The sequence below is a fragment of the Penicillium cataractarum genome (genome assembly GCF_028827025.1).
Source record: "Penicillium cataractarum strain IBT 29864 chromosome Unknown utg000002l, whole genome shotgun sequence".
In the NCBI taxonomy this organism is placed as follows: Eukaryota; Fungi; Ascomycota; class Eurotiomycetes; order Eurotiales; family Aspergillaceae; genus Penicillium; species Penicillium cataractarum.
This window is the reverse complement of record NW_026622738.1, coordinates 6,342,705-6,367,129: the sequence shown is the minus strand read 5'-3', so window position 1 is coordinate 6,367,129 and position 24,425 is coordinate 6,342,705. Positions and strand designations below refer to the sequence as shown.

Genomic DNA, 24,425 nt, shown 5'->3' with positions numbered 1-24,425 from the left:
AACACAGGGCATCACGTCAATCCCATAACCAAGGTTTCTCCTAAACTGCGAGCGTGATCAATACTTGGCATTGCCATTTTTCGTCGTTGATGCAAGGAGAATCGCAGGACTCTGACACCAAGTATACCGTCACGTGCTATCTCAATCCCCACAAACAGCGATGTGAGCTGCACCGGTCTGTCGATGACGGTTACCTCAGCTAGACACTTTGGCTTCTTGATAGCTTATTGATTCGATCGGCTGGACTTGACTTGTGTGTCTCGTGGTTGCCAAGGCCCACTCGAGAGCTTCAAAGCATCCGCGACTCCTACATTCCAGCCGTCAGTCACCTCCTGCCGGCTTACGGGATTGCGTTCGTTAGACAACTCGGTAGTAATCGATTGCCTTGGTAAACACAGTTGTTTTCTTCCTAGAATTCGTATCATTATTTGGTTCTCCAGTTTTGGTGAATTGCTACCTATTAGGTCAAATAAATACGTTTGATCTGGTACTTTGGTGGTCTTAGATTGTTGTGGTTCCGAGAAGCCCTGCCTGGAAGCCAACTCAAGATATATATCTCTGAATCTTTGTAGAATTCAGACTGGGGATTTCAATTAGGTAACGTTGTCCTCTGCAATAAGAGATCTATATAGTCCAAATTCCAACCAGCTAAAATGAAGAAGAAAAATGGTACAGTTCTAATTCAAACTCCGAGCTACATGAAGGTCGGTTGGTGACTGCTAGCGAGTCAAGGACGAGCTGCGGAAGCAAAGCGCCCCTCCGCCGAGAGCTCCCGCTAGCTTTTTTCCGCAACCTACCACCTGCACCACACCTCTAGTTCTCGATACCAGACACTTTCGCCAAAGCAACCAGGCTAGAAGGTTTATCTCAAGCATATCAAGATGGAAGTTCTTCAGACATCCCCAGAAGCATCTAGCTTCGTCACCATCGCCGAGCACCAGTCACGAACCCCAAGCTCCTTCCACCACGGACCACCCATCCTCTACTACCACAGCGAGCGATGCAAGGTCGTGATTCTGGAGCGTGATCTGCTTGCGACACCGGCTTTGAACGCGCTGCGCGGAGAGAGCGCTTCTACCAATGGGACCAGCGCTGCGCACGCGGCGCAAGAAGACGATGACGACGAGGGTCCTGAGGTTACCATTGAAAACGTGAATACTTGGGTGACATCTGAGTAAGTCCAATCCTCATCCTACAGAACAAGGTGTACCTGGCCGAGCTTGTCTAGTTACTGGTCCTCATTACTACCCGTCCAAACGAATCTAACATCCCTTCCTAGGAAATTCATCCTGTACTCCCCCTCCGCCTCAACGGGCATCTCAATCCCCTACCCATCAATCTCCCTCCACGCCATCCAACGCCTCCGCGTCCCCGGTGCAACAGACACCGAAGTCCAAGGTCTATACATGCAAATCGCCACACCCACCGCTCCCACCTCGGAAGACGACATAGAGCAATGCATCACGATGACACTCGTCCCGCCAGAACTTACCCCCGAGCAAAGCGCCGCACGCGAACAAAACGACGAGCCTGCCGAAACCCCCACGCAAACGCTATACAACGCCGTCTCTGCGTGCTCGAACCTGCACCCGGACCCCGTGGAACCGGGCGATGAGGACGAGGATGAGGATGAGGAGTCGAAGCCTTCGTTCTTCCAGTTTGGGCAGGAGGGGATGGGCTCGTTCGATGGGGGTTTGCCGCCGCCTGTTGATGGGAGTTCTGGGTGGATTACGGCGGATAATATGCATGACTTCTTTGATGAAGAGGGGAATTGGATTGGGGAGGGTGAGCCGCCTTCGTTCCCTGGGTTGGGACCCGGTGCTGGGACTGTGAGGGCGAGGGAGGAGGAGAATGGGGATGGGGAGGGACGGGATGGTGATGAGGGTGAGGGTGATGAGACGAAATGGCGGAGGACGGAGTAGTTTATACTGCATGTCATAGATCTGGGGTCATGAAAAGCAACCAAAAAAGAAGGGATGAGATGAACAAGATCCATCATCCAGTATTGATAATCTACGAACAGACCGAAGACATTAGAATTAGATATTCATTTCTAATTACGACTACCTAGATGGTGGATATCGACGGAGAAACGTGACACATGAAAGGGCGCAAAGGGAAATGCATAAGACGAAAAGGAAAAAATAGAAGAAAACCAAATGCTCGATGCCAAAAAGAAGGGAAAAGGAAGGTATAAGGCTTTTGAACACAAGAATCATAGAAGAATAGTAAATTCAGGACACCCCGAGCGCCGAAACATCAACAGACAACCGCCGTGCAAGTATAACAAATCAAACGCACTACTCCTTCAAGAAGCCCTCGCCATCATACAAACTAACCGGCGTGGCACACGTAACCCCAATACCCAGTCCCTTACCATTCGGCGTCATCATACCGCGGCGAGTAGACGTCGGCGTGGGCGGTGCCCGACCGGCCATACGGATAGGCGAATGATTCCCATTCTTCGACAGAGACCGGGGGATACTACCCTTCACATGCGTAGGCGAGAGATTGGCATCAAGTTGGAAGGTATACCCAGCCCCGAACTGCGTCGCATGAGGCTTGGTTGGTGATGCACTGCGATTAGCATCTTCCCAGATAGTAACCTTGTCCCGTACATTTGAGCCCTTGGAGCCGCAGGCGGGCGAGATAGGACGCATGGATGAGTCGAAGCCGCTGGCTAGGGAACCCTGGGAATCGCGGTTTCTCCGGAAGGAGCCCGTGCTTGCGCCGGTCCTTGGCCGGTGTGATGAGTCTGTTGACTTTCGCCAATCGCTGCCCTGGGTGCCTGTGATATGCGGTAACTCTAGGGGCGAGGTGGGACGCATCAAGGGCTTCATGGATTTTGGGGGTTGGGACTGTGGAGAGTTCTTGCTGCCTGGTTTGCCGGGTTGGGTGCGTGGTCCTTTGAGAGGGGGTCGTCTGGGACTGCCAGTGCTAATGCCAGATGCATTCTCGTGGGTCGGAATATTGCTGGCTGCCCAGAGGGGATCTTCTCTCTCTGGCGAAGGCGTATGCGAGAGATTGACCTCGCGAGCCGGGGGGAGAGATGTCAAGATACCCGGCAAAGCATGGCCCTTAGCGAGGACGGGTGTATCATCTTGGTTGTCGGTTGGAGCCTTCTTTCGTTTCTTAGACGGAGTTCGAGTATGCAATGTTGGTTGTGGTTCTTCAGCCAATGGTCCGAGGGAGCTTGGTGCCGAAATCACAGATTTTGTGCGACGACTGCCGCTTCCACGTTTTGATAGAGGAAGAGGAGATGGCGTGTTGATAGACAGGGAGGGCTGTGACTTTGATGTGCCGTTGATGGTACTCTCACGCAGATCTACTTCCTCCATGGCATCCAGATCTTCAGGTTCTTCCTCCACTGTTGGAGAGAATGCGGAACCACCGAAAGTCATAGGTGGATGAATAGAGATACGAACGCAGTTCTGACGTCTGTGTCCCTTACTCTTTCGGTGAGAATTGGAACTCTTAAGTGCTGATGGGAGTGGGCTCTTGACGGAGAGACTGGACCGCTGCATAGGACTTTGCGGCATGTAGCCATTGGACTGTCCGGGAGAGCCGACGGAGAAGAGCGTGCCATTGGAAGCAGGGGAGCCGCCATAGAATGGGTCGTTCTCAAACTGCTCAGTTTCGTATACCGGCGGTTGGCCTTGGTGGAACTGGCTGACATGTGGTGTATGAGCCAAATTTGAGGTTGGTGATCGCCAGGATTTCTGGTTTCCGTTCTGATAGCTAGCCATTGATCCAGGGGTGCCAACGCGAAGTGAGGAGTTTCTTTGCGGAGCAGTGGATGACAGAGATTCACTGCGACGAGGTAGGGCGTTCGAACGATTGCTTGCATTGCTTGGGTTTCGAGATGCCGTGGTCATGCTGCGCCGGGGCGACATACCTTCTTCCGAGGTCTTTCTCTGGCCATCGGCGGTGGATGAGGAACGCACGAGGAAGGTGGGTGCTATCGAGGTATTGGCAGCAATAAAAGTCCGGCGCCCGTTCTTAACACCGACATCATTGGCGCTGAAAGGCACAAACGTACCACCTGACGGAAAGATGGGCGAGCTGAGGTCGGTTTCATTAGAGCGGGGGTTGTTTCGACTGTCATCCAGAATAGAGCTGTCGGTGGTGTCAAGGCTCATGGAAGACAGACGCATAACCGAGTCGTTTCGCAAGTAGCTGAACCGTTCTTGAGGGAATGCAGCGGGAGGTGGCGGAGGAGGAATGGACTGGTCAGGGACAAGTCCTGCCGTTTGACTGACGATACTCCCACCTCGAATTCGAGTGGGCGATTCTTCGGAGATCATGGGAGGTAGGTCAAACAGGTCTGGCGAGAGAATGGAATCCATTACGGGGAACACGTTCGCTTGCGGCTGTTGACTTGGAGGAGGCCAGACTGCAGGAGACATGGGACGCATCCCTAGATGGAAACCCTCTTCTTCCCTGGGGATTTCTGGCGTCTGCCGAGGCGTTCGTTCCGCTGGCAGTTCCAGAATCCCCTCAAGAGCTGATAAAGGGATGTCATCTTTGGAGCTCCTAGGGCTGGGCATCATCTCGCTAACGGTAGCCATGGAGCCCATGCGCCGAAGTCCACCTTTGGTGAAGCGCTTCGACCTGGCTCTGCGGATTGAATTGCGAAGTGATCTTGCCCGTTCCACGAGAGGCCAGGATGATTCAGGTTCACTCTTTGGTTCACTCTTTGGCCGGAGTAGAGTTTCATGTGATTCCATTTGACCCCATTCATTCGGTTTGCCATACGGCAGCTGGCCGTGAGTCCTCAACACACTTCCCTCTAGGTGGGAGATCTCTGTCAACGTATCCGCATTGTAGGGTTTGATACTGCGAGGGTTGTCTCCCTCCTTGAGGCCGAGCATTCTCATTGCTTGTCGCTCTTTGCGGACTCTCACCCAGACCACGACCGTGACGACTCCCAAGACGACGAAAAAGGCCGCGCCAGACGCGACAATGGCGACCACAGCGCTGAAGCCCAACATGGTGATAGCCCTGTTAACGGTGTGAATATTCGAGTTGAGTTTGAATCAGAACACGCGTGAACCGCGGAGACGGCCTCTTCAGTCGTTCATTCGTTGTCGATGTTGAGTCGCCTACTTTGAGAGGTATACTCCAAGCCCGTCTTGATACGATATGATTAACCAAGCCTTGGTCGAGAGGACCTGGATGAAGCCAACGGACTTTGCAACTACCAGAGACACGACAACCTGGAAGAAAGAAACGCAATCAGGTGCAACAGGACGAGCATTCTCGTCCGGGGCCGCTGGTTTGTTATGTGAACATTTTGACCAGTCTCCTGGAATGTGAACACATCACCGAGACGCCGCGAAGAATGTTGGCAGCCACACTCTATCCCCAACCTTGCCAGCTGCCCAATGGCATGTCGCTAAAGAGTAGCCAAAGTGGAGAAACTAAGTATTGAAATGGTACGTCCATGAGAACCCTTGAAGGTGGTTGGAATGGAGATATAATCCTGGAACCATGTTGGCTGTACATGCTCCGTATGTGGTAACTAACGATTACCCCGACAAGGTGACCTCCGAGAAGAATGACCAGCCGGTTTTCATCGTGTCCGTGAAAGAGTAAGTGGTTGATTGTTGGTGTATAAGGTTAATGTCAATTGCGGCAGATGGCTGGTCATCGTGGTGATAGCAAGAGGCCGATCTATAGATGCTATCCAGGGTGGGCGGAGAGCTGGTTGTGCAGTCAAGGTATAAGCACCCGTCAAGTCCCGGCTTCATGTCAACTCAAGCCACAAAACAAGCCACTAAAAGACTGACGGGTCAGCACTACAGTTGGGATTCAAGGCTTTGCTTCGGACAGCCTGGGTTCATCCCTGCACGAAGGTTCGCTCCCTTTGGCTCAACCCTTGTTTGGAGCACCTGGTAACCTCACACAGCGGTGGGCCATCAATGGAGATGCAATCGATAGAAGTCAGATAAAAATGTATCTAAGAGCCATTGTTTCAACTGGATGGGATGCTGATATTGATTTGGCCCTGGATTGTCAAGCTCTATCGATGGCAAGTGACAAAATCCGCCTGATACGACCTTGAAGAAAGAGTAGACACCTTATAATTCGGGCATCAATGTGGCTTCCCCTAGCGGGCGCTTTGGAACCAATTGGAGAACATCTCAACCTTCACAACTATCCAGAACAAACAAGACTTTGCAAAGATTGAACCCACGAGTCCATCGGGATCTGAATCGAGGCAATTTTCAAATCCCCTGATTGTTTCACACCCCGACCTCTGTTATTATCCAATGCCAATATGATCAGTGTCCATCCCACCTTTTCCCCTCGAGGACCCGCTCCTCTTCCGTTTTGGAGGGCGCATAGCGTCATACCCACAGGAACAACGAGCTGTCAATGGACGATTGACTACTTAGTGGGCCGAGAGACTGTACAGTACACCCCCCACAGCAACTGTACAGTCCTCTCTCCACCAAAAGTCCAGGCAATGGCTCACCGTCTTGTCGCGTCCTGCGGGGGTTTGCTTGCTTTTAACCGGAGCATCGTTGCCCCTCCAGAGCTATATTTAAAGGGATCTCCCGTCCAGATGCATCTTTTCGCACTCAATCTCTCAAATCCGACAATATCCCATCTTTCATTGATCAACCATGGCCGCCAGCCCAATTCAGAATGGACTCTTCGTCCACAACAACACCGTTGCCCCCGAGCACCCTAGCTTGATGAGCATGTTCTCTCTCAAGGGCAAGACTGCTATCATCACGGGTGCCGGTGCCGGTATTGGACTCGCCGTTGCGCATGGCCTGGCTGAAGCCGGTGCTAACGTCGCTCTGTGGTACAATTCCAACGCAAAGGCTGCCGAGCGCGCGGCGGAGATTGCCCAGAAGTACGGTGTCCAGGGTAAGTAGCTCGAACAGCATTGCGCGCTTCATGTTTGACGAGGAACTAACCATTGATCTACTTACTACAGCCAAGGCCTACCAGGTCCAGGTCACCGACCCCAAGGCCGTCCAGGAGGCCACCGATACTGTGGTTAAGGACTTCAATGGTCGCTTGGACGTTTTCATTGCCAACGCTGGTATTCCCTGGACCCAGGGACCCATGGTGGATGGTCCTATCGAACACTATCGCGACGTCGTGAACATTGATCTCGACGGCACATTCTACTGCGCCAGAGCTGCCGCATCTCACTGGCGCCGCCAGAAGGAGGAGGGCACCGATATTAATGGCAACAAGCTCACCAACTTCACCTATGGTAGCTTTGTTGCTACTGCTTCCATGAGTGGTCACATTGTGAACTTCCCCCAGATGCAGGCTGCTTACAACGCCGCCAAGAGCGGTGTTGTCCACCTTTGTACGTAAATATCAACGAAAATGAAGTCGTTGGTCTTCCTACTAATTATTATACAGGCAAGTCGCTCTCCGTTGAATGGGTCCGTTTCGCCCGCGCCAACACCGTCTCCCCCGGTTACATCGCCACTGAGATCTCCAACTTCGTGCCCGACGAGACCAAGAATATCTGGCGGGACAAGATCCCCATGGGTCGTGAGGGTGAGGCCCACGAGTTGAAGGGTGCTTATCTGTACCTGGCTTCGGATGCGTCCACCTACACCACCGGCGCCGATCTCATTGTGGATGGCGGTTACTGCGCTCCATAAATAAATCGCGCAGTGATGGGATATTTTCAGATGTTAAATTGAGCGTGGTTTTTTCCTTTATGGGGTTATGATTCATGGATACACTAGATAGAAGGCTGAATTGATACAAAAGAATCTGCTTAGTGGAAAGAATTGGATTGGATTTTCTTGGTATACTCAAAGACCTAGAGTCTTTCATAGATTGTTTTGCACTCTTATCAACTTCTTGCTCTGCAAGCAACATATTCAACCATGAACTGATCAACAAATTTTCGAACTTAAAGCACCTCGTAGCACATGCAAGCCCCTCATCTCCGGGATCTCCACGATAAGCAACCCGCTCTTAACCCCGCGCCTCCCACATAAACCCCCTACGTCAGCTCGCGTGATTCGGCACGGCCCAAACGTAACCATCCATCTGCATCTGCATGTGCGCAATCCCATCAGGACCTCACCCCACGACGATCAACATTCGCCCGCTCAATCTCACCACGCATCTCAGCATCGAAATTTGCAACAATGCGATGAACAACCCATTCTATCATTCTATCCAGCCAAGCACCGAGTCCGCGATCATTGCGGATGCGTTCGTCGAGGTCGATTTCCCATGTTGCGCGCTGTAGTGGTTCCGGGGCGCGGTTTAAGACGTATTGGCCAGTGGAATCGAGGATCCAGGTTGGTCGGAGCGAGTGGAGGGGGGATGGTTCTTCGGTGCTGCTGATATCCGAATCTTCGTCCTCATCCAGGTGAGAAGATGAGGCTGTGCTGGTATTATCGGAGTCCCATCGTGAATGCCCGTTAGCAGAGTATGCCCTGAGCCCTAGGTGGTCACTGCCTCGGGTAGATGGTTCGAGGGCATTGTAGGTTCCCTCTTCGTTTCCATCGCCCCGGTTGTTCGTGATTTTGTGTAGCTGTTGAATCCAGCGGTGGATTTGACGCTGGGTTTTACGTGACACTCGTCGGATGAGGCGTTTGCATGTTCGGAATTGTTGTGAGATCCAGGTGCGGTGGAGGTAGGAGGTAAACGCGAAGGAGATGAGGATGCATGTCATTGGAAATGCGAGGGACGCCTTTTCTTTTTCGGCCATGGTGAGTCTTGTTGGGTATGTTGATTAGCCAGGAGTTGTTGGTCTTGATGGTGTTGAGAAGAACTGAGACAAATCGCGAGCATGTAGTGATTGCTTGTCGTAGACGACGCAGCCATGAGAAATTGCATAGTTGACTGACACTGTCACCATTATTATATTCAGTTGCCACGGAGTTTCAAGAACTGATAGCAAATAGGCCAACTTCTATTCATCGCCTTCGAAATAATACAGAATTGACTTAGGATCAAGCCTCCGGAACAGGATATCTCAGGCGCCAGTAATGGTTTTTGAGTTCCCTCAGGATGAAGAACTTGTCCCAGTCTCCTGGGCTCGAGGAAGTGTCTATAACGTCTCGTGGATTGCTATCAGGATCCGCCACAGCCTTTAATAAAGGTTCCAACTCATGGCAAGTGGTGGACTGTGAGCTCAAGGATTTCAGCAATAATTTCACAATATTCATGTTGTTCTTTTGAACAGCAGCATATAACGGGGATTTAAGCATATCGCTGCCAGCTAGAGGGCTGGCACCACGACTTAGGAGCTCGGGTATAACCACCATGTCCTCCTGAACCGTCGCATAATATAGTGCCGTAAGACCCTTTCCATTTAACGCATCTACACAGGCACCACTATCAATCAGCAGGTTGATTGTGGCTACCTGTCGGGACTCGAAAGTGCCTCCTGGTGGCTGTGCATAGGCCCTAGGCTGGGAATGAGCGGCCAGAATGAGCAGGTGGCACCGAATACCGTTGACTCGAGGTGCAAAGTCTGGGTTAAAATTCGAGTCCATGAAGAGCTTGACAATTCCGGGCTGCTTTCTGTAGACTGCAAAAGCCAGGACCCGCCCATAGGCAGCGACTTCCGGGGTTAGGAAAGCACCCCTGGCGAGAATCATTTTGAATGAGTCCAGACTTCCCAGTATGGCCGCGCTTTCCAGCAAGGTAAAGCTAAGCGGGAATAATTGATCATTGACATTACTTTTGGCGTGTCTGATGATATCGAATGGCCCAAGTCCTCGACCTTGAATCATCTTGTGAACCATTGGAAGGGCATCGTATTGCAGGCCCCAGAATATCATCTCATCAGAAACATGCTTCTCCCCCCTTGAAAGGTCCCAAATGCGTCGAAGAATTATTGGGCCAAGTTCAGAGGCTTCGGGTCGTCCGCAAAGCCATTCGAGATCGCAGAGTCTGATGGTGATGGCATCGAGGCAGGCAACGACCATCTCAATAATTGCTTTATTTTTGGTCTGCAAGGCATCCAACATGATAGTCTTGAGGACGTTTCTTGAGAGGCTAAATTGGGCTGTAGCCTCGGTAGCTTGGTTAAGCATCATTCTCAGGACCTCCTGGTGACCACACCTAATGGCAAGAGTCAGGGCTGAGATTCCCCCAACTTCCAACATGACTGAGCACCCCCGTGCCAGAATAGTCTGAACGAGACGATAGTTGTTTGAGACAATAGCGCAGAATAGTAGGTAAGTGCGTTCTTGACTGTTGCAAGCCTCGAATAAGACGTCCGTATTGACGTCTCCAAGTATCAGGGAAATCATCGAGCCCCCTCCATTTGCTGCAACGTCTGCGAGACCACGGAGATTTGCAGTTTCCCAAGCTCCCAGTCCAAGCAGGTATTTAACCACATCTTCATGGTTCTTTGACGCTGCTGCGTAAAGGGGAGTCCACCCGTTGTCCTCGCTAGTTGCGAGTTTAAAGTCAGATCCGGCTTCAACGAGCAATTTAACCACCTCCAAGTGGCCTTGGTGTGCAGCCCACCAGAGAGGATGGCGGTTCGCCTCGTCCAGCCAGTTCAAATCACATCGGCTATCTGTTATGAGATATGAGACCAGGTCTAAGTGACCCCAGCCAGCTGCGAGGCTTAAAAGCGACCGTGCCGAGGGAGTCAGCGTAATCTCGGCTGGCACGCCGTGCTCGACGAGAAATCGCACGATGTCAGTAGAGCCATGCTTCACTGCCGTCTCCAAGATTGGGCCCCCATTTCCAGGCTCTTTTATAAACTCTCCAATAAGCAACGAGATATTGTAATGATCAAAAAGGAGTTCCAGAAACCCGAGCTGTCCGTGAGAGACAGCCAGTGATAGAAGGGAAGGTGTAGCATTAAACACATGTTGATCCAAATTAATGCCAGTCGACAGAAGCTTATATAGTGCAGGTGTGTTGCCTCGTTTTATAAGAGTCTCTAGGCCCTTTGGGGAGACAGTATGAGCAAAATAGTGATAGAGCTTCGAGTTCGGAATGGCGTAAAGTCGGCAACAGACTCGGGCGAGGTTGTTCAGATCTGAGGCGTATTCCAAATGATGTACCACCATGATCAGGAGCTCTGGTGGGAGTTCCAGAAATTCACCCATTTTGATGAACTGAGGTTATTGTAAGAGATGAGAGATGTGAGCAAAGCAAACTTTCAATTCACGGTGGTGGCTTTCCGGATGCGTGCGAGTATTGTTCAGACCTGGGGCGAGTAAGTGTTCCAGAGGCTGGTTACTCAAGGGACTCGGGCGCTGTAGGGGAGAGGATACTGCAAAAGAGAGATGGTTTGAAAGCCAGTAGGCCACGGGCCATGGAGGTTTCCTGATTATGATCTGGCTGAGGCTTCTACATCTGATATTCTGCTATAATCAGTCCAGAGAGAGTATATACCACTCCAGGCCGTCTGTAGCTAATGATATATTGACTAACAGATAAGTCAGAGCCTTTCGATCAAAGTGAACACAATAGAGCGCTTTCAAGTGAGACTTTCATGAGGATATATGATCTGAAAGTCATCGTTGATTAGTGGATCAATATGCCGAGAATTAGAATCTATCATAGTGATCATGGCGGCTAGATCCAGGAGAATGGACCCTATAGATCTTCGGTACCTAGAGACGGATCGTGAACTCAATATCAAACTGCGGGAATTCACTTAACGATAGACTTGACAGTGATGATATATAGGAAGAACTGTAATCTTAACCCAGTAAGCTCCAGAATATAATTTTACTAAAACAAGCTCTAAGACGAAGCCAACAGCTCGTTGCCGCGTTTTTAAGGGGCGCTGGATGTGCTAGACATGTTTGTTCAGGTCAAAATAATGGCAGTTGAGAGTTTAAGTGGATAGTGCCTTTAACGTCTTCACAACCATCCCTTGAAAGGATAGTAAACCATAAGTGGTCGCACAGGCGAGCGCGTTATCTGGCCCCTTTTCAGCACGAGCCAATATGCCCTGATCAACAGCGGGGAATCCTTGTGTGGATGGCAAGGGTTGCCAGCTCCAGCAGGCGTACTTCAACATTACGGATGCTTGGCATCTTGAAAGTTTCCAGACTTTATTTCCCGCCAATTCTTGGTCGGCTGTTACTATACTTGCCTACATGAGATTAAATAACCAAAGATTATGTATAAGCCTTCGCCTGCTAGGCTATTCTCGCCATGGCGCTGGCGCTTCGACAGTATGCATTAAGATCGTGATTGGTCAGTCAGAATGCGACTCTCTATTGGTGAGAGTCGTAGCCGCCCACCATGGAGGCTGAATCAGGCACGTCCTCCCCAGCCGATTACGACAAAAAGAACTTCACCAAAGGACTTACCTGGTACGCCTAGAATCCTCATCATTGCCACCTTATTCTAGCCATTCATGGATGTACCCAAAATAGGGAGCAACGTACCCTCACTACCTGCCGCCATCTCTGAATCCCTCCCGTAATGCGACGCCGTACGTGGAGAGTTCGAGGCGTGCCTCTATCCTTCGACAAGGCGGCGCTCGCTCGCGCCCTTAACAGGCATTCCTGCTTGTCGTGTATTGCGAATGGGGATTTGACTAAAGACCAAGGAGATGGCGACAACGGTGCCACTGTCCATACCCTTGCACCAGACCTGCGGCGGGACCAGGTAGCGACTGTCCATTTCAGCCGCCTTCCAGTAAAGTTACAATCTCTCGAAAAGGGGGGCCAGTTGTCGCTCGGCTTGCCGCTACAGTCAACCGGCCCAGCAAGCGGCGATAAACGTGGCCAACTTCAGCAAACGCACCAGACCGCCACAGTCACAATCGACGATCATTTCGACGGACTCACTATCCTCTACTCGCCATACACTGAACCCCCTGAGCGTCATGATATCGACATTCTCGCTGTGTCAGGTATAGGGAGTCATCCATTTGGCTCATTTGTCAACAAGCAAGACGGACATATGTGGCTGGCTGATAGCCTCCCTCAAGATTTACCTACTGCCAGGGTGATAGTCTTTGGCTATAATATTTCTGTACAGAACAGCACTAGCTTTGCAGAACTCGACGACATTGCCGGCTGGTTTCACACAGCTATGAGCCGGATACAATCAAGATCCAGGAAGCCTATTATCCTTATCGGCCATAGCCTCGGAGGACTGCTAATCAAAGAAGCACTTATCAGGATTTCGGAGTCAGATACCGATGCAGCAGTGCTAAAATTTATCGTGGGGGTATTCCTTTTTGGAGTTCCTAACGATGGAATGAAAATTGAGTCTCTCGTACCAATGGTATCCGACCGGCCGAACAGGTCTCTCATTCAAAGCCTTCGCGATGTGAACTCGCAAGTTCTAGGCATGCAAAAGAGAAACTTTTTCAAAGTAATAACCAAATTTCCACTCGAGATATATTGTTTCTATGAAACAGAACTGTCACCCACCGCAGAAAGGGTAGGTACGGGCGGACAGGAGCCGACTCCTTACCTCCAAACATAACTAACTTGGGATATCTAGCAGAGCAATGGCCAGTTCCAGATGACCGGCCCGCGGGAGTGCCTTGTGAGCCGGTCTTCAGCAACGTGCTGTCTCCCTCCGGATGCGCCTCGCAATCGAGCCATTCCTATCCCCAGAACGCACTCAGATCTTGTCAAGTTTGCCCGCCACGACTCCGATTACGATAACGTTATTTATTTTCTCCACTCGATATACGGCAGGTCAGCGGCCATTGAAGAGTCCCAAGGTTAGCTTGATGTTTGGCGACATCGATCAACCATCCACTAAGCCAGTGCTCTAGGTGACATTACTAGGGCATATCAGAGCCACAGCGACGTCGCCCCGAACTTACCACGGTCAAAGAAAAGATGGAGTGAAGGATCACAGGCTCTCAGGGTCGATTCAAATGATATTCATTCTATGATCTCCCCGCCGGACGGCCAGATACTGCCATCTAACTCCAATAATCCCACAGTACGGCTCTTGGGTGGTACGACGGGCACTCTACGACAGCCTCCCGCGGCCCTGACTCATCCATCTTGGGTTACCTCAGTAGCCTTCTCGTCTGATAGCAAAATTCTTGCCTCTGGCTGTATTGATGGAAAAGTGCGGCTGTGGGACCCTCCGACAGGTGTTCTACGACATACCCTTGAGGGCGATTTGTCAGTTTGCTCGGTAGCCTTCTCGTCCGATAGTCGAATTCTGGCGTCTGGCTCTACTGATTGGACAGTGCGGCTTTGGGATGCTACGACAGGCGCTCTACAACATATCCTTAGGGAACATCTAAGCTGGGTTCACTCGGTGGCTTTCTCGCCCGACGGCCAGATACTGGCGTCTGGCTCTCGTGATCACACAGTGCGGCTTTGGGATGCTACGACAGGCGCTCTACAACATGTCCTTAAGGACCATCCAGGTTCGGTTTACTCGGTAGCCTTCTCGCCTGATAGCCGGAGACTAGCTTCTGGCTCCGTAGACGGGGTTGTCCGCCTCTGGGACACTAGGACGGGTACTTTACAGCAAACTCTCAAGCGCCATTCGGATTCGGTTGTCTCAGTTATCTTCTCGCAAGATGGCCAGATGCTAGCGTCTAAATCCATTGATAAGACAGTGCAGCTCTGGGACGCTGCGACAAGCGCTCTGCGGCATACCATTACGTCCGATTACGATTCGCTTTACTCGGTTAACTTCTCGCCTGATAGCCGGATCATAGCGGCTGGCACTCTAAATGGGATAGTTCAGCTTTGGGACACTACGACGGGTGTTCTACGAAAGGTCCTTTGGGGCCATTCAGATGTGGTATACTCGTTGGCCTTCTCGCCCGACGGCCAGATGCTAGCGTCTGGCTCAAAGGATCGCACTGTGCGGCTCTCCAGGGACCCGCAATCTTTGAAATAACATTCAACACACTTAGAGTGTGGAAGGATTTGCCTTGCTCTTCTTCGCATTTAGACCAGCATACTTCCCTGGGAAACGTATCAGGACGGATGTCCTCGAATATGATGATGTTGCTACACCCACCTGACTGGCCACTATTAGTAAAAGTATGGAAGGATGGATTGATGGTTGTACCGCCGTCGTCCTCCAGTCTTCATAATACCTGCTACAAATCCCAGGAGTATGTTATGGCCTGCTGTTGTCATGCTTCGTCTGCTTCGCTGAAACAGACAAACGATCTAGGATCATACTCATGGTACAACAAGAAACTCCCATGACACTACGGCGTTAAGTCTCATTTGGAATGCACCTCCCGTAGGAGTATTAAAAAGTATAAGATTACTATCCACGAGTAGCGGTTATGTATAGGTATATACAGTAGAGCCCCATAAGGTTAAATCCACTAACTAAGGTTCTCAATCGTCTTATTAGCTATGCTTCAAAAGATAAATTGAGACATATTACTAGGGCTCCCTGTGAAGATGATTGGAAAGACATTCCGAAAGACCATTAGAAAGGGAGGAGACTGAACTGTATCTACCTCGGCCTTTCTTTGTAGTTATTGTTCCAAGATTTTGGACTATCACTGCACATAAAAGCTATTGAATGTATTATATGCTATATGGTATGTTCTAAATAGGCTTAGCGGCGTATCGTCACAATGTAGTGCCATAAGTATCAGCCGTGATCTATATCCTGCTCGGGAGCAGGTTTACCTCTCAAAGCTTGGCGACAGTCAGCTGTGCCATGAATACTATTGATATTGATTTAGCCATATGTTGTCATCGGAATCTATCGGCTGGACGCGTGTGCGGGGAAATGGAGAAGATCAAGTCGCGGTGAAGCACCCGAGGATCGAATGAAACCCAGTGACCCCGTCACGCTCCCCCCGCACTCTCACCGTGTTTATCAACAGAACAACAGATGACCGGCGGACTCCCGTCATTTGATCGCGGACAACCGGAGGCCTTGCGACCGTGGGGGTTTTGTTTATAATCGCGGGGCAGGACGGATGGCCTCAGCTGGGTGGTTTCTGACTTTCTCAACGTCTGGTCTTTGTTGCCTTCAATCTGTATTCGGGTTCGAAGTACAAAGAATCTTTCTTTTTGCCTCAGAGTGGAACGCGATCCTCCCAACGGTCAACCAAACCTTATTCCAACACGATCGGTTCTTTCATATGATAGTCCCAATGAAGTTTATTGTTTCTGTCGCCCAATCTTTCTGTACCGCGCGCTTTGATCTGGACACGATATAAGGGAGAATGTTGCGAATTCTCTCCTTCACCACGTACAAATTCTTCAACACGTTAGACGGTCAGCCAATCGACAATACTACACTCAAGTGCACCTCCAATCGCCTTCATCTCCGCGAATATGCAGAACACCGAAGCTCAAGAAGAGAGAAAAGCAGATATGGAGCTGGTACGTTACAATCTTCCCTCTTGCACAAGGAACATCTTACTAAATCTCGCCGGGATATAGCTCCAAGGTCTGGAAGAGGCACTACACTGCACGACATGCCAGATCGCCGTCACACAAGCGAGCATGGCAGATGATATCCAGAAATGCTCCTACATTACCTCCCACTACCCACCCTTCTTCCTCAACAACAACTCCAGAGACGACAACATCTCCCCTACAAACACCCACTTCCCCTCCGAAGACCCATCCTTCTGGAAACACATCTCCGTCACCCAGCGCGAGCGCTACTACGAACTAGTCGAACAAGCACTAAACCACATGCTCGACGAAACAAAAGACATCAACCCGGAAGTCGCCGTCCTCTTCGCCCACTATCAAATCGACTTCCACATCCGCCAGCACTACCTCGCTCTCCGGGGAGTCCTAACATTCTGCCGCAACGCAGACGACATGCAACAACTCCGCCACTGGCAATGGAAGATGCATGACATGGATAACATGAAACCCGTCCATCCAGACCATGTCTGGCCCTTGAGTTGCAAGCACGTCGGATGGCCGGAGGACAAGAACCTCGAAATGATGCACCAAACACTAATGTGGAAGCGTGCCTGGCCCGCGCGACGGAAGCGTGTGGCTGAAGTCCGGGCTCGATGGGCGATTATTATGGAAGAAAGACGGAAGCAGCGGGAGATGTTGTTGCGGAAGCAGAAGGCTACTATCACGGTCCGGGTTTATTGTAGGGGCGAGTTGATGGATGTACGGGAACTTAAGAGGATTACACATTCAGAGCCGACGCTGAGACTGGGGAGATTGTTGCAGAGTTCTGGGGTTTGAAGGGTTGTTTTACGTTATGATATCCCACTTTCTTTTTGTGTTGCGTGGGTGTTGGGAATGGACTGGGATATTGTTTCTGTGTTTTTTTTCACGTGTGGGCAATGGTTTACCTTGGATGTGGCACCGGAGTTAGGATTGGATTTCCCCGTGGGGAGGTGGTTTCGTGTCTTACATGCATACTGCAGCAGTTCGGAATGAAAATTTGAAATCAATGAAAGGTTTTCATTCGCTAGATTGTATTTGTTTAGTGCTTCAAAGTTGTACAAGATGTACCCCAGGATTTTGTTGAACCCGGACCAGGTCCCCTCCCTTTTTAACCTTACTCGGCTAGACGGATCGGAGGGTATAGGAGATCTTCTGAGATATTGCTACTGAGTAAAGCAGGCGATCTTTCATCGGGCTTCTACTCATAAGGTGTACGGAATCAAAGTTCTCGATAAGTAGGGTCTACTGCAAGTGCCGGATGAGCGGAGTATCAATGATCTAGTAAACCATCAGAACCAGAATGAATGTATTTTCTTTCCCGATTCTAGATACTTGGCTCGTAATTAGTCCTTCATAAATGGAATAAATAAACTATGTGGAGCACACCCGTCAAAGCGAGTGGCGGACAGGAGCTCGAATATACGGACTTGTCGTGGGAAGCTCCAGCAGCAGGAGTCGGGTTACTACATACTCCCCATGCAGCAAACTGCCTCGTGAAACAGCCGAGACTCATTCATGATAAACAATTTTGTAAATCACGGTCCGATTGTGGGACCGGATATCTCTCCTTCCCCCTCGTGTGCCCTGAAGCTCGTCCCATGTTACATTATGATACGTGCAAGTCATATCACACAGCACACATGCTTCTTTCAAGACTTGCCAGATATAAATTGCCCAGAGAGATCAATCAATCCGAGGATAACCGAAAGGAAGCATTCTTGCCAAAATCCCTTGACCACACTGACCAGTCTGAAGTCGACTATCCATCCATCACACAATGCGTCCCTTGGCAGTTCTCACTCTCTTCTTCGCCGCTCTGGCTATTGCCTCCCCCGTCGATGAAAACAATAATGAACCTACTGAGCCTGTCATCCCACTGGATGAAGATCGTTGCGGTCCTGGATATGAACCATGCTTAAGTGTACGAGAGACCGTCCTACGATATCTAACAAGATAGCGAACTGACTTGTACCCCCAGAGATGCTGGCGAAACCATCTTGGCCGAGAATGCCGAAACGTAAGTACCTCTTTGGGACGTTGAATACGACTCAACATTGTTTGAAGCGATATCTGACCTTGAGAAGGCCTGTTACTGGAGATACTGCAGTCGTTGAACGTAGTCTCGGACCGTCGCTAAGCTCTGTATCTTGCAAGAGGTTGCCGGCAAACCTTGGATTGAATGGGGAAAGTGTGACGAGGGAGAGTCTGGACTTTGGAAGATTATTTCGTAGTAGCTGGTACTGTTGATCTTGGCATGGAAGATTATTTGTGGAATCAATGGATGAGTACTCGTGCGTTGTGAATGAAAACGTGATTTTTGACAGGAATTCAAAATGCAATTGTTATTCTCAAGCCTGGAATGCTTATTTAGATGTCAAGCACGGGGGTTGATAGATTTTCATGATAATTTCCTAGATTGTGTGGGAATGTCCCAACTATCAAGTCACCTGCTCAAGCCTGTAGGTCACGTCTACTTCCAACCTCATCCACCATCGCCCTTTACCGTGCATCCACAAACATGTCAAGGACAAGTTGGAAACCAAGAAAACCGGATAGTTACCGTCGCTGCTTACTCATGAATATCTAGACCCTGTCCCGAGGTGGAGTTGCTGAACAATTACTGGTTTATCGCCATTCACCCTCAACTGGAGGGTAAACCACCGTGGTGCATGACCTATGGAGAACACATGCCCAAGACAACCCCAGTCTCCAGCCTGTCATCTGCTGGTCTTGGAAATAATCAGCAGCTAACCACATATTCCACGTTCAGGACTCGTTGCTTTTCTCGAATGTGAGTCCTGGGTGGATTTTCCGAGATCGTCACCTCTGATTACTCGATCTAGGAGTCCGTCCAGCATTTCCAAGTGACCACAAAGAAACCCCACTCCCCCCCCCTCGAATAATGCTGGGGGAAAGCCCGCTTGTGAAAATCCGGGACAGTGATGATCGGGGTCATAACCTAGTGCAGGATGCAGATATGGACTGGGCTACGACATACCCATGAGGCGATGAAGAATAATGTGTGTCTGGCTAAGAAATGTCCCAACGCCCAGGCACCGATCTCCCGCGCCCGTGGCGGTTGTGGCTGGACAATCCCTCCCCCCCTGGTCCTTTCCCATGCTGGTATGGTGTTGGGTATACATCCGGTCATCTCTAATACCTTCGGCCCCCGATCCAGTCAAGGCTGACAAGTTCCAATCACAGCCCCTCGAATCCTATGGTGACCGGAGCTCGGTCGACCGTGGACGGGCATCTCCGTTTTTTGAGGCGCAACCCGCCAATGAGGGCGCAGGGCCTGTCCGTTGACTAATCGTGGTTGGCTGCAATTTCGTCACAGTCCACCATGTGCCACTGGACAGAACTTGGCTTCTTTTCCAAGACCGCTTTGCTGATCTGAAGATCGCTGACGTGGGGGTGATGGTCGAGAATTTTGACTGGGAAGCAGATTCTTGCATGGTTTGGGAGGGGAACAGGTGATCTGATGCTGCCAGTTAAAAAGGTGCACGACAAATCCCATGGCCCCATTTTGGGAGCGACTATCGTTGCAGCTAAAACCCTCGACGGCCCAAGCCGAGGGATGCGGTTTCGAATTGACTTGAGGATTCACATCGTACGGTTGAATCTCCCTAGAGAAGTCCCTCTCGCTCTCTCTCTCTCTCTCCTTTCCCTGGGGATGCAAGACCAACATCATTATTATCACGGGAAGCCGTCTGGAATATGACGTAAGGGCGACCCCGACTTTGGTTAGGGTTCTGCTCCCGAGCCACCGGCCCGTAAAGATTTGGGAAAAAAAAAGTGCTTTGACCGATTTACCGAAAGGGCTGAAACCGCCGGAGAAACTGTAGAAAATGAGGATTCACCGCGACCAGTAGACTATTTGTAATGATTCCCTTGAAGATTCAAAATAGACAATGCCATCAATCCCGTCCTGTAGAGAAAGCATGACGTCCTGAAAAATCTCCCCCTCAAACGAGGGGAACTGCACATCCACTCTTCGACCCACCGTCCAAATGGGAGACAAAGTGGGTAGCAACCATCCTTGGGTGGATTGCGGTGGACTGGCTGTGGGAATTTAATCACCTCGCCCTGCGCCTGATTTCCTGTTCCGCCCGTTTCCTCCTGACTCTTTCCAACTCCCCAACTCAACCTTCCCGTCTTCCATCTTGCTCATCCCACCAAACATATTCTCACCATCCACGACATCCTTTGAGAACTATCCGCCTGATAACGCCTACCCAACATGGCGAAGACCCAGGTTCTCTTGGTCGGCGCAGCGGGTGAAACCGGAGGTTCCATTGCCAACGGTCTCATTGAAGATGGCTCTTTTGTACGATTTCCCATCCTCGAGAGCCCTCTCACGGCAATCTAATCTAGCAATCGCTGAACATGTACTGATTTTTTTTTTTCGGTTTACAGGACGTCCACGCCCTTGTCCGCCCCATCTCCGTACACAAACCCGCCATTCAGAAACTCCAGGAACGAGGAATTCAAATCCGCAAGGGTGACTTGAAGGCCCCCGAGGAGCAGCTCATTGAAGTCCTGGCCGAGATCGATGTCGTCATCAGTTGTGTTGGCCCTGCGGAGCAGCAAGACCAAATTCCCCTCGCCAAGGCTGCGAAGAAGTGCGGTGTCAAGCGATTCATTCCCTGTGGTTTCATCACCGTGGCTCCCCCCGGTGGTGTGATGTGGCTGCGTGACGAGGTATGGCTAGTATTCTGCATCGTGCGACGTGATTATCTTGGGCGTTGGCTGACCATTGTCTTTTTTCTCGGTTCAGAAAGAAATCGTCTACAATCAGATCCGCCAACTCTGGCTCCCCTACACCATCGTCGATGTCGGTTGGTGGTACCAGCTCTCCTACCCTCGCCTTCTCTCCGGCCGCGTCGACTATGCGATGACCTCTGGTAATGACGAGATTATCGGCGATGGAAACATGCCCACCGCGCTCACTGACCTGCGCGATATCGGTCGCTACATGGCTCTGATCATCAACGATCCCCGCACCTTGAACAAGAAGATCCTCGCCTACAACCTGGTCTCCACGCAAAATCAGATCTACAGTTTGATGGAGGAGATTAGTGAGGAAAAGGTCGACCGAAACTACGTATGTTACCGCATTGATATTCCCTCCACGGGGGTTTCCATATACTTACTGTTTTCTTTGGACAGGTTTCCGAAGAGACTATCTGCAGCCGCGTCCTTGCAGCCCGGCAAGCCAGCGAAACTTATCCGTTCGATCCGATCAAGTTCATCCCCCGGTACCTCGCCGAATATCAATACTCTTGGGGCATCCGCGGCGATAACAACCCCGAGTACGCCAGGTATCTCGGCTACCATCTGACCCCCGAGTTGTACCCGGAATTCAAGCCCACCGACTTCCGCGAGTATCTCGAGTCCGTGGTGCGCGGTACCGCCAAGGGTGTCTACCAGGACCGAGTCATCTCGCGCAAGCACCAGCGCCACTTCCCGCGTACCGAGTCCAGCGATTCGCTCTATACTCGTATCTTCCCCCGCACGGAGTCGAGCGATTCGCTCATGTCGCGATGAATTAACGATGCACCTTCTTTGCGTCTTCTCTTAAGGCCGGGCTCCGATTTGGATTCATCCAGGTGACGACCACCGACCGCTCCCGGCTATCTTTTGCTATTAGGATGGTTTTCTTCTCGTGTCTTTGCAAGAAGGCCATCTTTTTTTTTTTTTTTCATGATATACAACTCCCCTCTCACCCATCCAACTTGCCTACGGGTTCCGAAACAAAACGGAATAGGGGGCTGGCTCCCTGCTGGTTTTCATTATGGGCGTCCTGAACTTTTTTTTATCTGACCTGACGACTTTGGGCGTTTGTGATCAGACGGTTTTCTAACCGTCTTTCTAAATGGAACTGACGGGAATTCAATCATAGACGTTGGCCACGGAGCATCATTCCATAGGGGATGATGTGCATTGGCTATGATAGAGTTGCCGGCATTCCACCGGACATGGTTTTGTGTGTTATTTTGGGTTGCACTGTTTCATACGCACTTTGAGTTTTGATCCGCCTCTACGGAGCGGATTCTCCTTGCATATAGAAGAAAGAACAATTGCCGATTCATGGATATTTCCCGATTTACTGCCGGGCTGGCGCCTTCCTCGTACTCGTTCTTTCCGTTTCATCTATTAACTACGACCGCCACGGGTCGGTCATCTTACTCTTCTAGGAAGATTCGTTTCTTGACATACTTCGCTATCCAATGCTCGAAATTCTATTCAAATGGAGGACTCTCAGCACCCACGACGTCGAAATCGTTCCTCAACTGTCTCCCAGGGGCAGGTCACGAGCTCAAGTGCCGTGACGACGACAGCAGCAGAAAGTCCATCGGAGAAGCCGAAGGATGTTGCAACCGGGTTCACGGAGATCTTTGGAGCGGTGACACCGCGACAAGCAGGGCTCATCAGTTCGTCGCTCCTCCGTTTCACATAATCGGTCCATTAATCTCGATCGATAGGCATCGGGTCCGCTATTGGCACAGGATTGATGGTCGGCAGTGGAAGAACGTTGGCCATGTACGTTGTCCTCCATTCGTTTCGTGAACTGCATATGCTTACTTTCTACCCAGGAGCGGCGTAAGTGTGCATTCTCCCTACGAGTGGGCTTGATCATTGACATTAGAGGATAGCCAGCGGCCATGATGATATCGTATACGCTCGTCGGATTCGCAGTCTTCCTTGTTCTGTCTGCGTTGGGAGAAGTTGCTGCATGGCTGCCGAAACCATCCACCGTGGCGGATCAGGCGTTTCGCTTTTGTGATCCAGCGCTGGGGTTTACACTGGGTTGGATGTAAGTTCATTCTGCATTTGCCATTGCATATCCCGTCTACTGACTGGTTCTTAATAGATACTGGCTCAAGTACGCTATGATCACCCCGAATCAGTTGACAGCCGCCGCCCTTGTGATGAAGTTATGGCTGCCCCCTGGTCAAGTCAATGCTGGGGTGTGGATCACTATCTTTCTTTTGATCATTATAACTCTCAACTATCTCCGCCATGGCCTGCCAAGTCAGATTGAATTCTACGTTTCGGGATTCAAACTTGTCGTCATGGGCGGCCTCATGATCCTGTCCCTTGTGCTCGTGTTTGGAGGCGTATCAGGTCACCGTCCAGAGCGGTTTCGAAACTGGCTACTCCCAGTTCCCTTTGATCATTCCGACACCAACATGTTAGAGATTTTCTTCACTACCTGTGGGGCCATGTCCTCTGCTACGTTTGCGTATATTGGCAGCGAGAGATCTGGTATCCTTGCTCGGTCGCCGAACGTACCCCCCGTCATGAATCGTGCCATCAAGCATACCTTTTATCGGATTCTGGTCTTTCACCTTCTCGGTATAACTCTCCTCGGCATGGTCCTTCCAGATAATAGGGCCGAGTTGCCTTCCTATAACAGCCCCGAGGGAAAGGTAGCCGCCTCTCCATTCGTGGCCGCACTGATCCAGGTCGAGATCGCCGTTCTACCTCACATGTTGAATGCATGTATATTGTTATTCATTCTCTCTATCGCAACCTACGATTTGTATCTGGCTACGAAAGCACTCTCCGATTTGGCCCTCCGACATCGCGCGCCCAAGTTCCTATCCCGTGTGAATAAAAACGAAGTCCCCGTCTACGCACTGGCCGTATCCGCATCCGTGTCCACCTTGGCCTACCTGAATGTCTCCAAAGACTCCTGCATGGTCTTTGCATACTTCTTGGATCTGGTCACGATGCTAGGTCTCTTGACATGGATGTCCATTCTTATCACCCACATCTGCTTTGTGCGGGCACGCAAGGCACAAGGGATCTCTGACGATATGCTGGTATTCAAAGCGCGCTTTGGCCTTGCGGGGACTTGGCTTGCTCTGGCACTTTGCGTGTTCATTTCTTCGACTATGATTTTCAATTCACTTCATATTCGGAATTCGAAGACTAAGTTCGATGCGCCCAAATTCCTGGCTGCGTATGCTGGGGTTCCGCTCTACTTTGCTTTGTATGTTGGGCACAAGGTTATCTTGAAGAGCAAGCATATCGATCCAAAGAATGCTGATTTCTGGTCCGATAAACAAGCTGATAGTGGACGAGGGATTGAATCATGAACATGGAGTGGGA

General features: G+C 50.6%; 9 protein-coding genes across 9 annotated transcripts; 6 read left to right on the top strand and 3 right to left on the bottom strand.

The window, feature by feature from the left end:
• Nucleotides 1-881: 881 nt before the first annotated feature.
• Nucleotides 882-1,922, top strand: N7496_004328 (Voldacs domain-containing protein; the record flags this gene model as incomplete). The annotated part of the gene is made up of 2 exons (XM_056697259.1): nt 882-1,174; nt 1,280-1,922. 2 exons carry the CDS (start codon nt 882-884, stop codon nt 1,920-1,922), a joined length of 936 nt encoding a protein of 311 aa, XP_056559471.1.
• Nucleotides 1,923-2,300: 378 nt separating this feature from the next.
• N7496_004327 (uncharacterized protein) lies at nt 2,301-4,991 on the bottom strand (the record flags this gene model as incomplete). Its single annotated transcript, XM_056697258.1, has 1 exon — nt 2,301-4,991. One exon carries the CDS (start codon nt 4,989-4,991, stop codon nt 2,301-2,303), a length of 2,691 nt encoding a protein of 896 aa, XP_056559470.1.
• Nucleotides 4,992-6,629: 1,638 nt separating this feature from the next.
• N7496_004326 (putative carbonyl reductase) lies at nt 6,630-7,637 on the top strand (the record flags this gene model as incomplete). Its single annotated transcript, XM_056697257.1, has 3 exons — nt 6,630-6,879; nt 6,950-7,333; nt 7,390-7,637. The coding sequence occupies 3 exons, from the start codon at nt 6,630-6,632 to the stop codon at nt 7,635-7,637; spliced, it is 882 nt and encodes a 293-aa protein (XP_056559469.1).
• Nucleotides 7,638-8,059: 422 nt separating this feature from the next.
• N7496_004325 (uncharacterized protein) lies at nt 8,060-8,704 on the bottom strand (the record flags this gene model as incomplete). The annotated part of the gene is made up of 1 exon (XM_056697256.1): nt 8,060-8,704. The coding sequence occupies one exon, from the start codon at nt 8,702-8,704 to the stop codon at nt 8,060-8,062; it is 645 nt and encodes a 214-aa protein (XP_056559468.1).
• Nucleotides 8,705-8,948: 244 nt separating this feature from the next.
• N7496_004324 (ankyrin) lies at nt 8,949-11,069 on the bottom strand (the record flags this gene model as incomplete). The annotated part of the gene is made up of 1 exon (XM_056697255.1): nt 8,949-11,069. The coding sequence occupies one exon, from the start codon at nt 11,067-11,069 to the stop codon at nt 8,949-8,951; it is 2,121 nt and encodes a 706-aa protein (XP_056559467.1).
• A 1,333-nt stretch (nt 11,070-12,402) lies between these two features.
• N7496_004323 (uncharacterized protein) lies at nt 12,403-14,808 on the top strand (the record flags this gene model as incomplete). Its single annotated transcript, XM_056697254.1, has 3 exons — nt 12,403-13,371; nt 13,435-13,660; nt 13,715-14,808. The coding sequence occupies 3 exons, from the start codon at nt 12,403-12,405 to the stop codon at nt 14,806-14,808; spliced, it is 2,289 nt and encodes a 762-aa protein (XP_056559466.1).
• Nucleotides 14,809-16,220: 1,412 nt separating this feature from the next.
• On the top strand, nt 16,221-17,102 carry N7496_004322 (uncharacterized protein; the record flags this gene model as incomplete). The annotated part of the gene is made up of 2 exons (XM_056697253.1): nt 16,221-16,268; nt 16,329-17,102. 2 exons carry the CDS (start codon nt 16,221-16,223, stop codon nt 17,100-17,102), a joined length of 822 nt encoding a protein of 273 aa, XP_056559465.1.
• A 3,445-nt stretch (nt 17,103-20,547) lies between these two features.
• On the top strand, nt 20,548-21,854 carry N7496_004321 (aromatic alcohol reductase; the record flags this gene model as incomplete). Its single annotated transcript, XM_056697252.1, has 4 exons — nt 20,548-20,634; nt 20,724-21,008; nt 21,085-21,411; nt 21,477-21,854. The coding sequence occupies 4 exons, from the start codon at nt 20,548-20,550 to the stop codon at nt 21,852-21,854; spliced, it is 1,077 nt and encodes a 358-aa protein (XP_056559464.1).
• A 703-nt stretch (nt 21,855-22,557) lies between these two features.
• N7496_004320 (Amino acid/polyamine transporter I) lies at nt 22,558-24,412 on the top strand (the record flags this gene model as incomplete). Its single annotated transcript, XM_056697251.1, has 5 exons — nt 22,558-22,741; nt 22,793-22,850; nt 22,904-22,910; nt 22,964-23,124; nt 23,182-24,412. 5 exons carry the CDS (start codon nt 22,558-22,560, stop codon nt 24,410-24,412), a joined length of 1,641 nt encoding a protein of 546 aa, XP_056559463.1.
• Nucleotides 24,413-24,425: the final 13 nt, after the last annotated feature.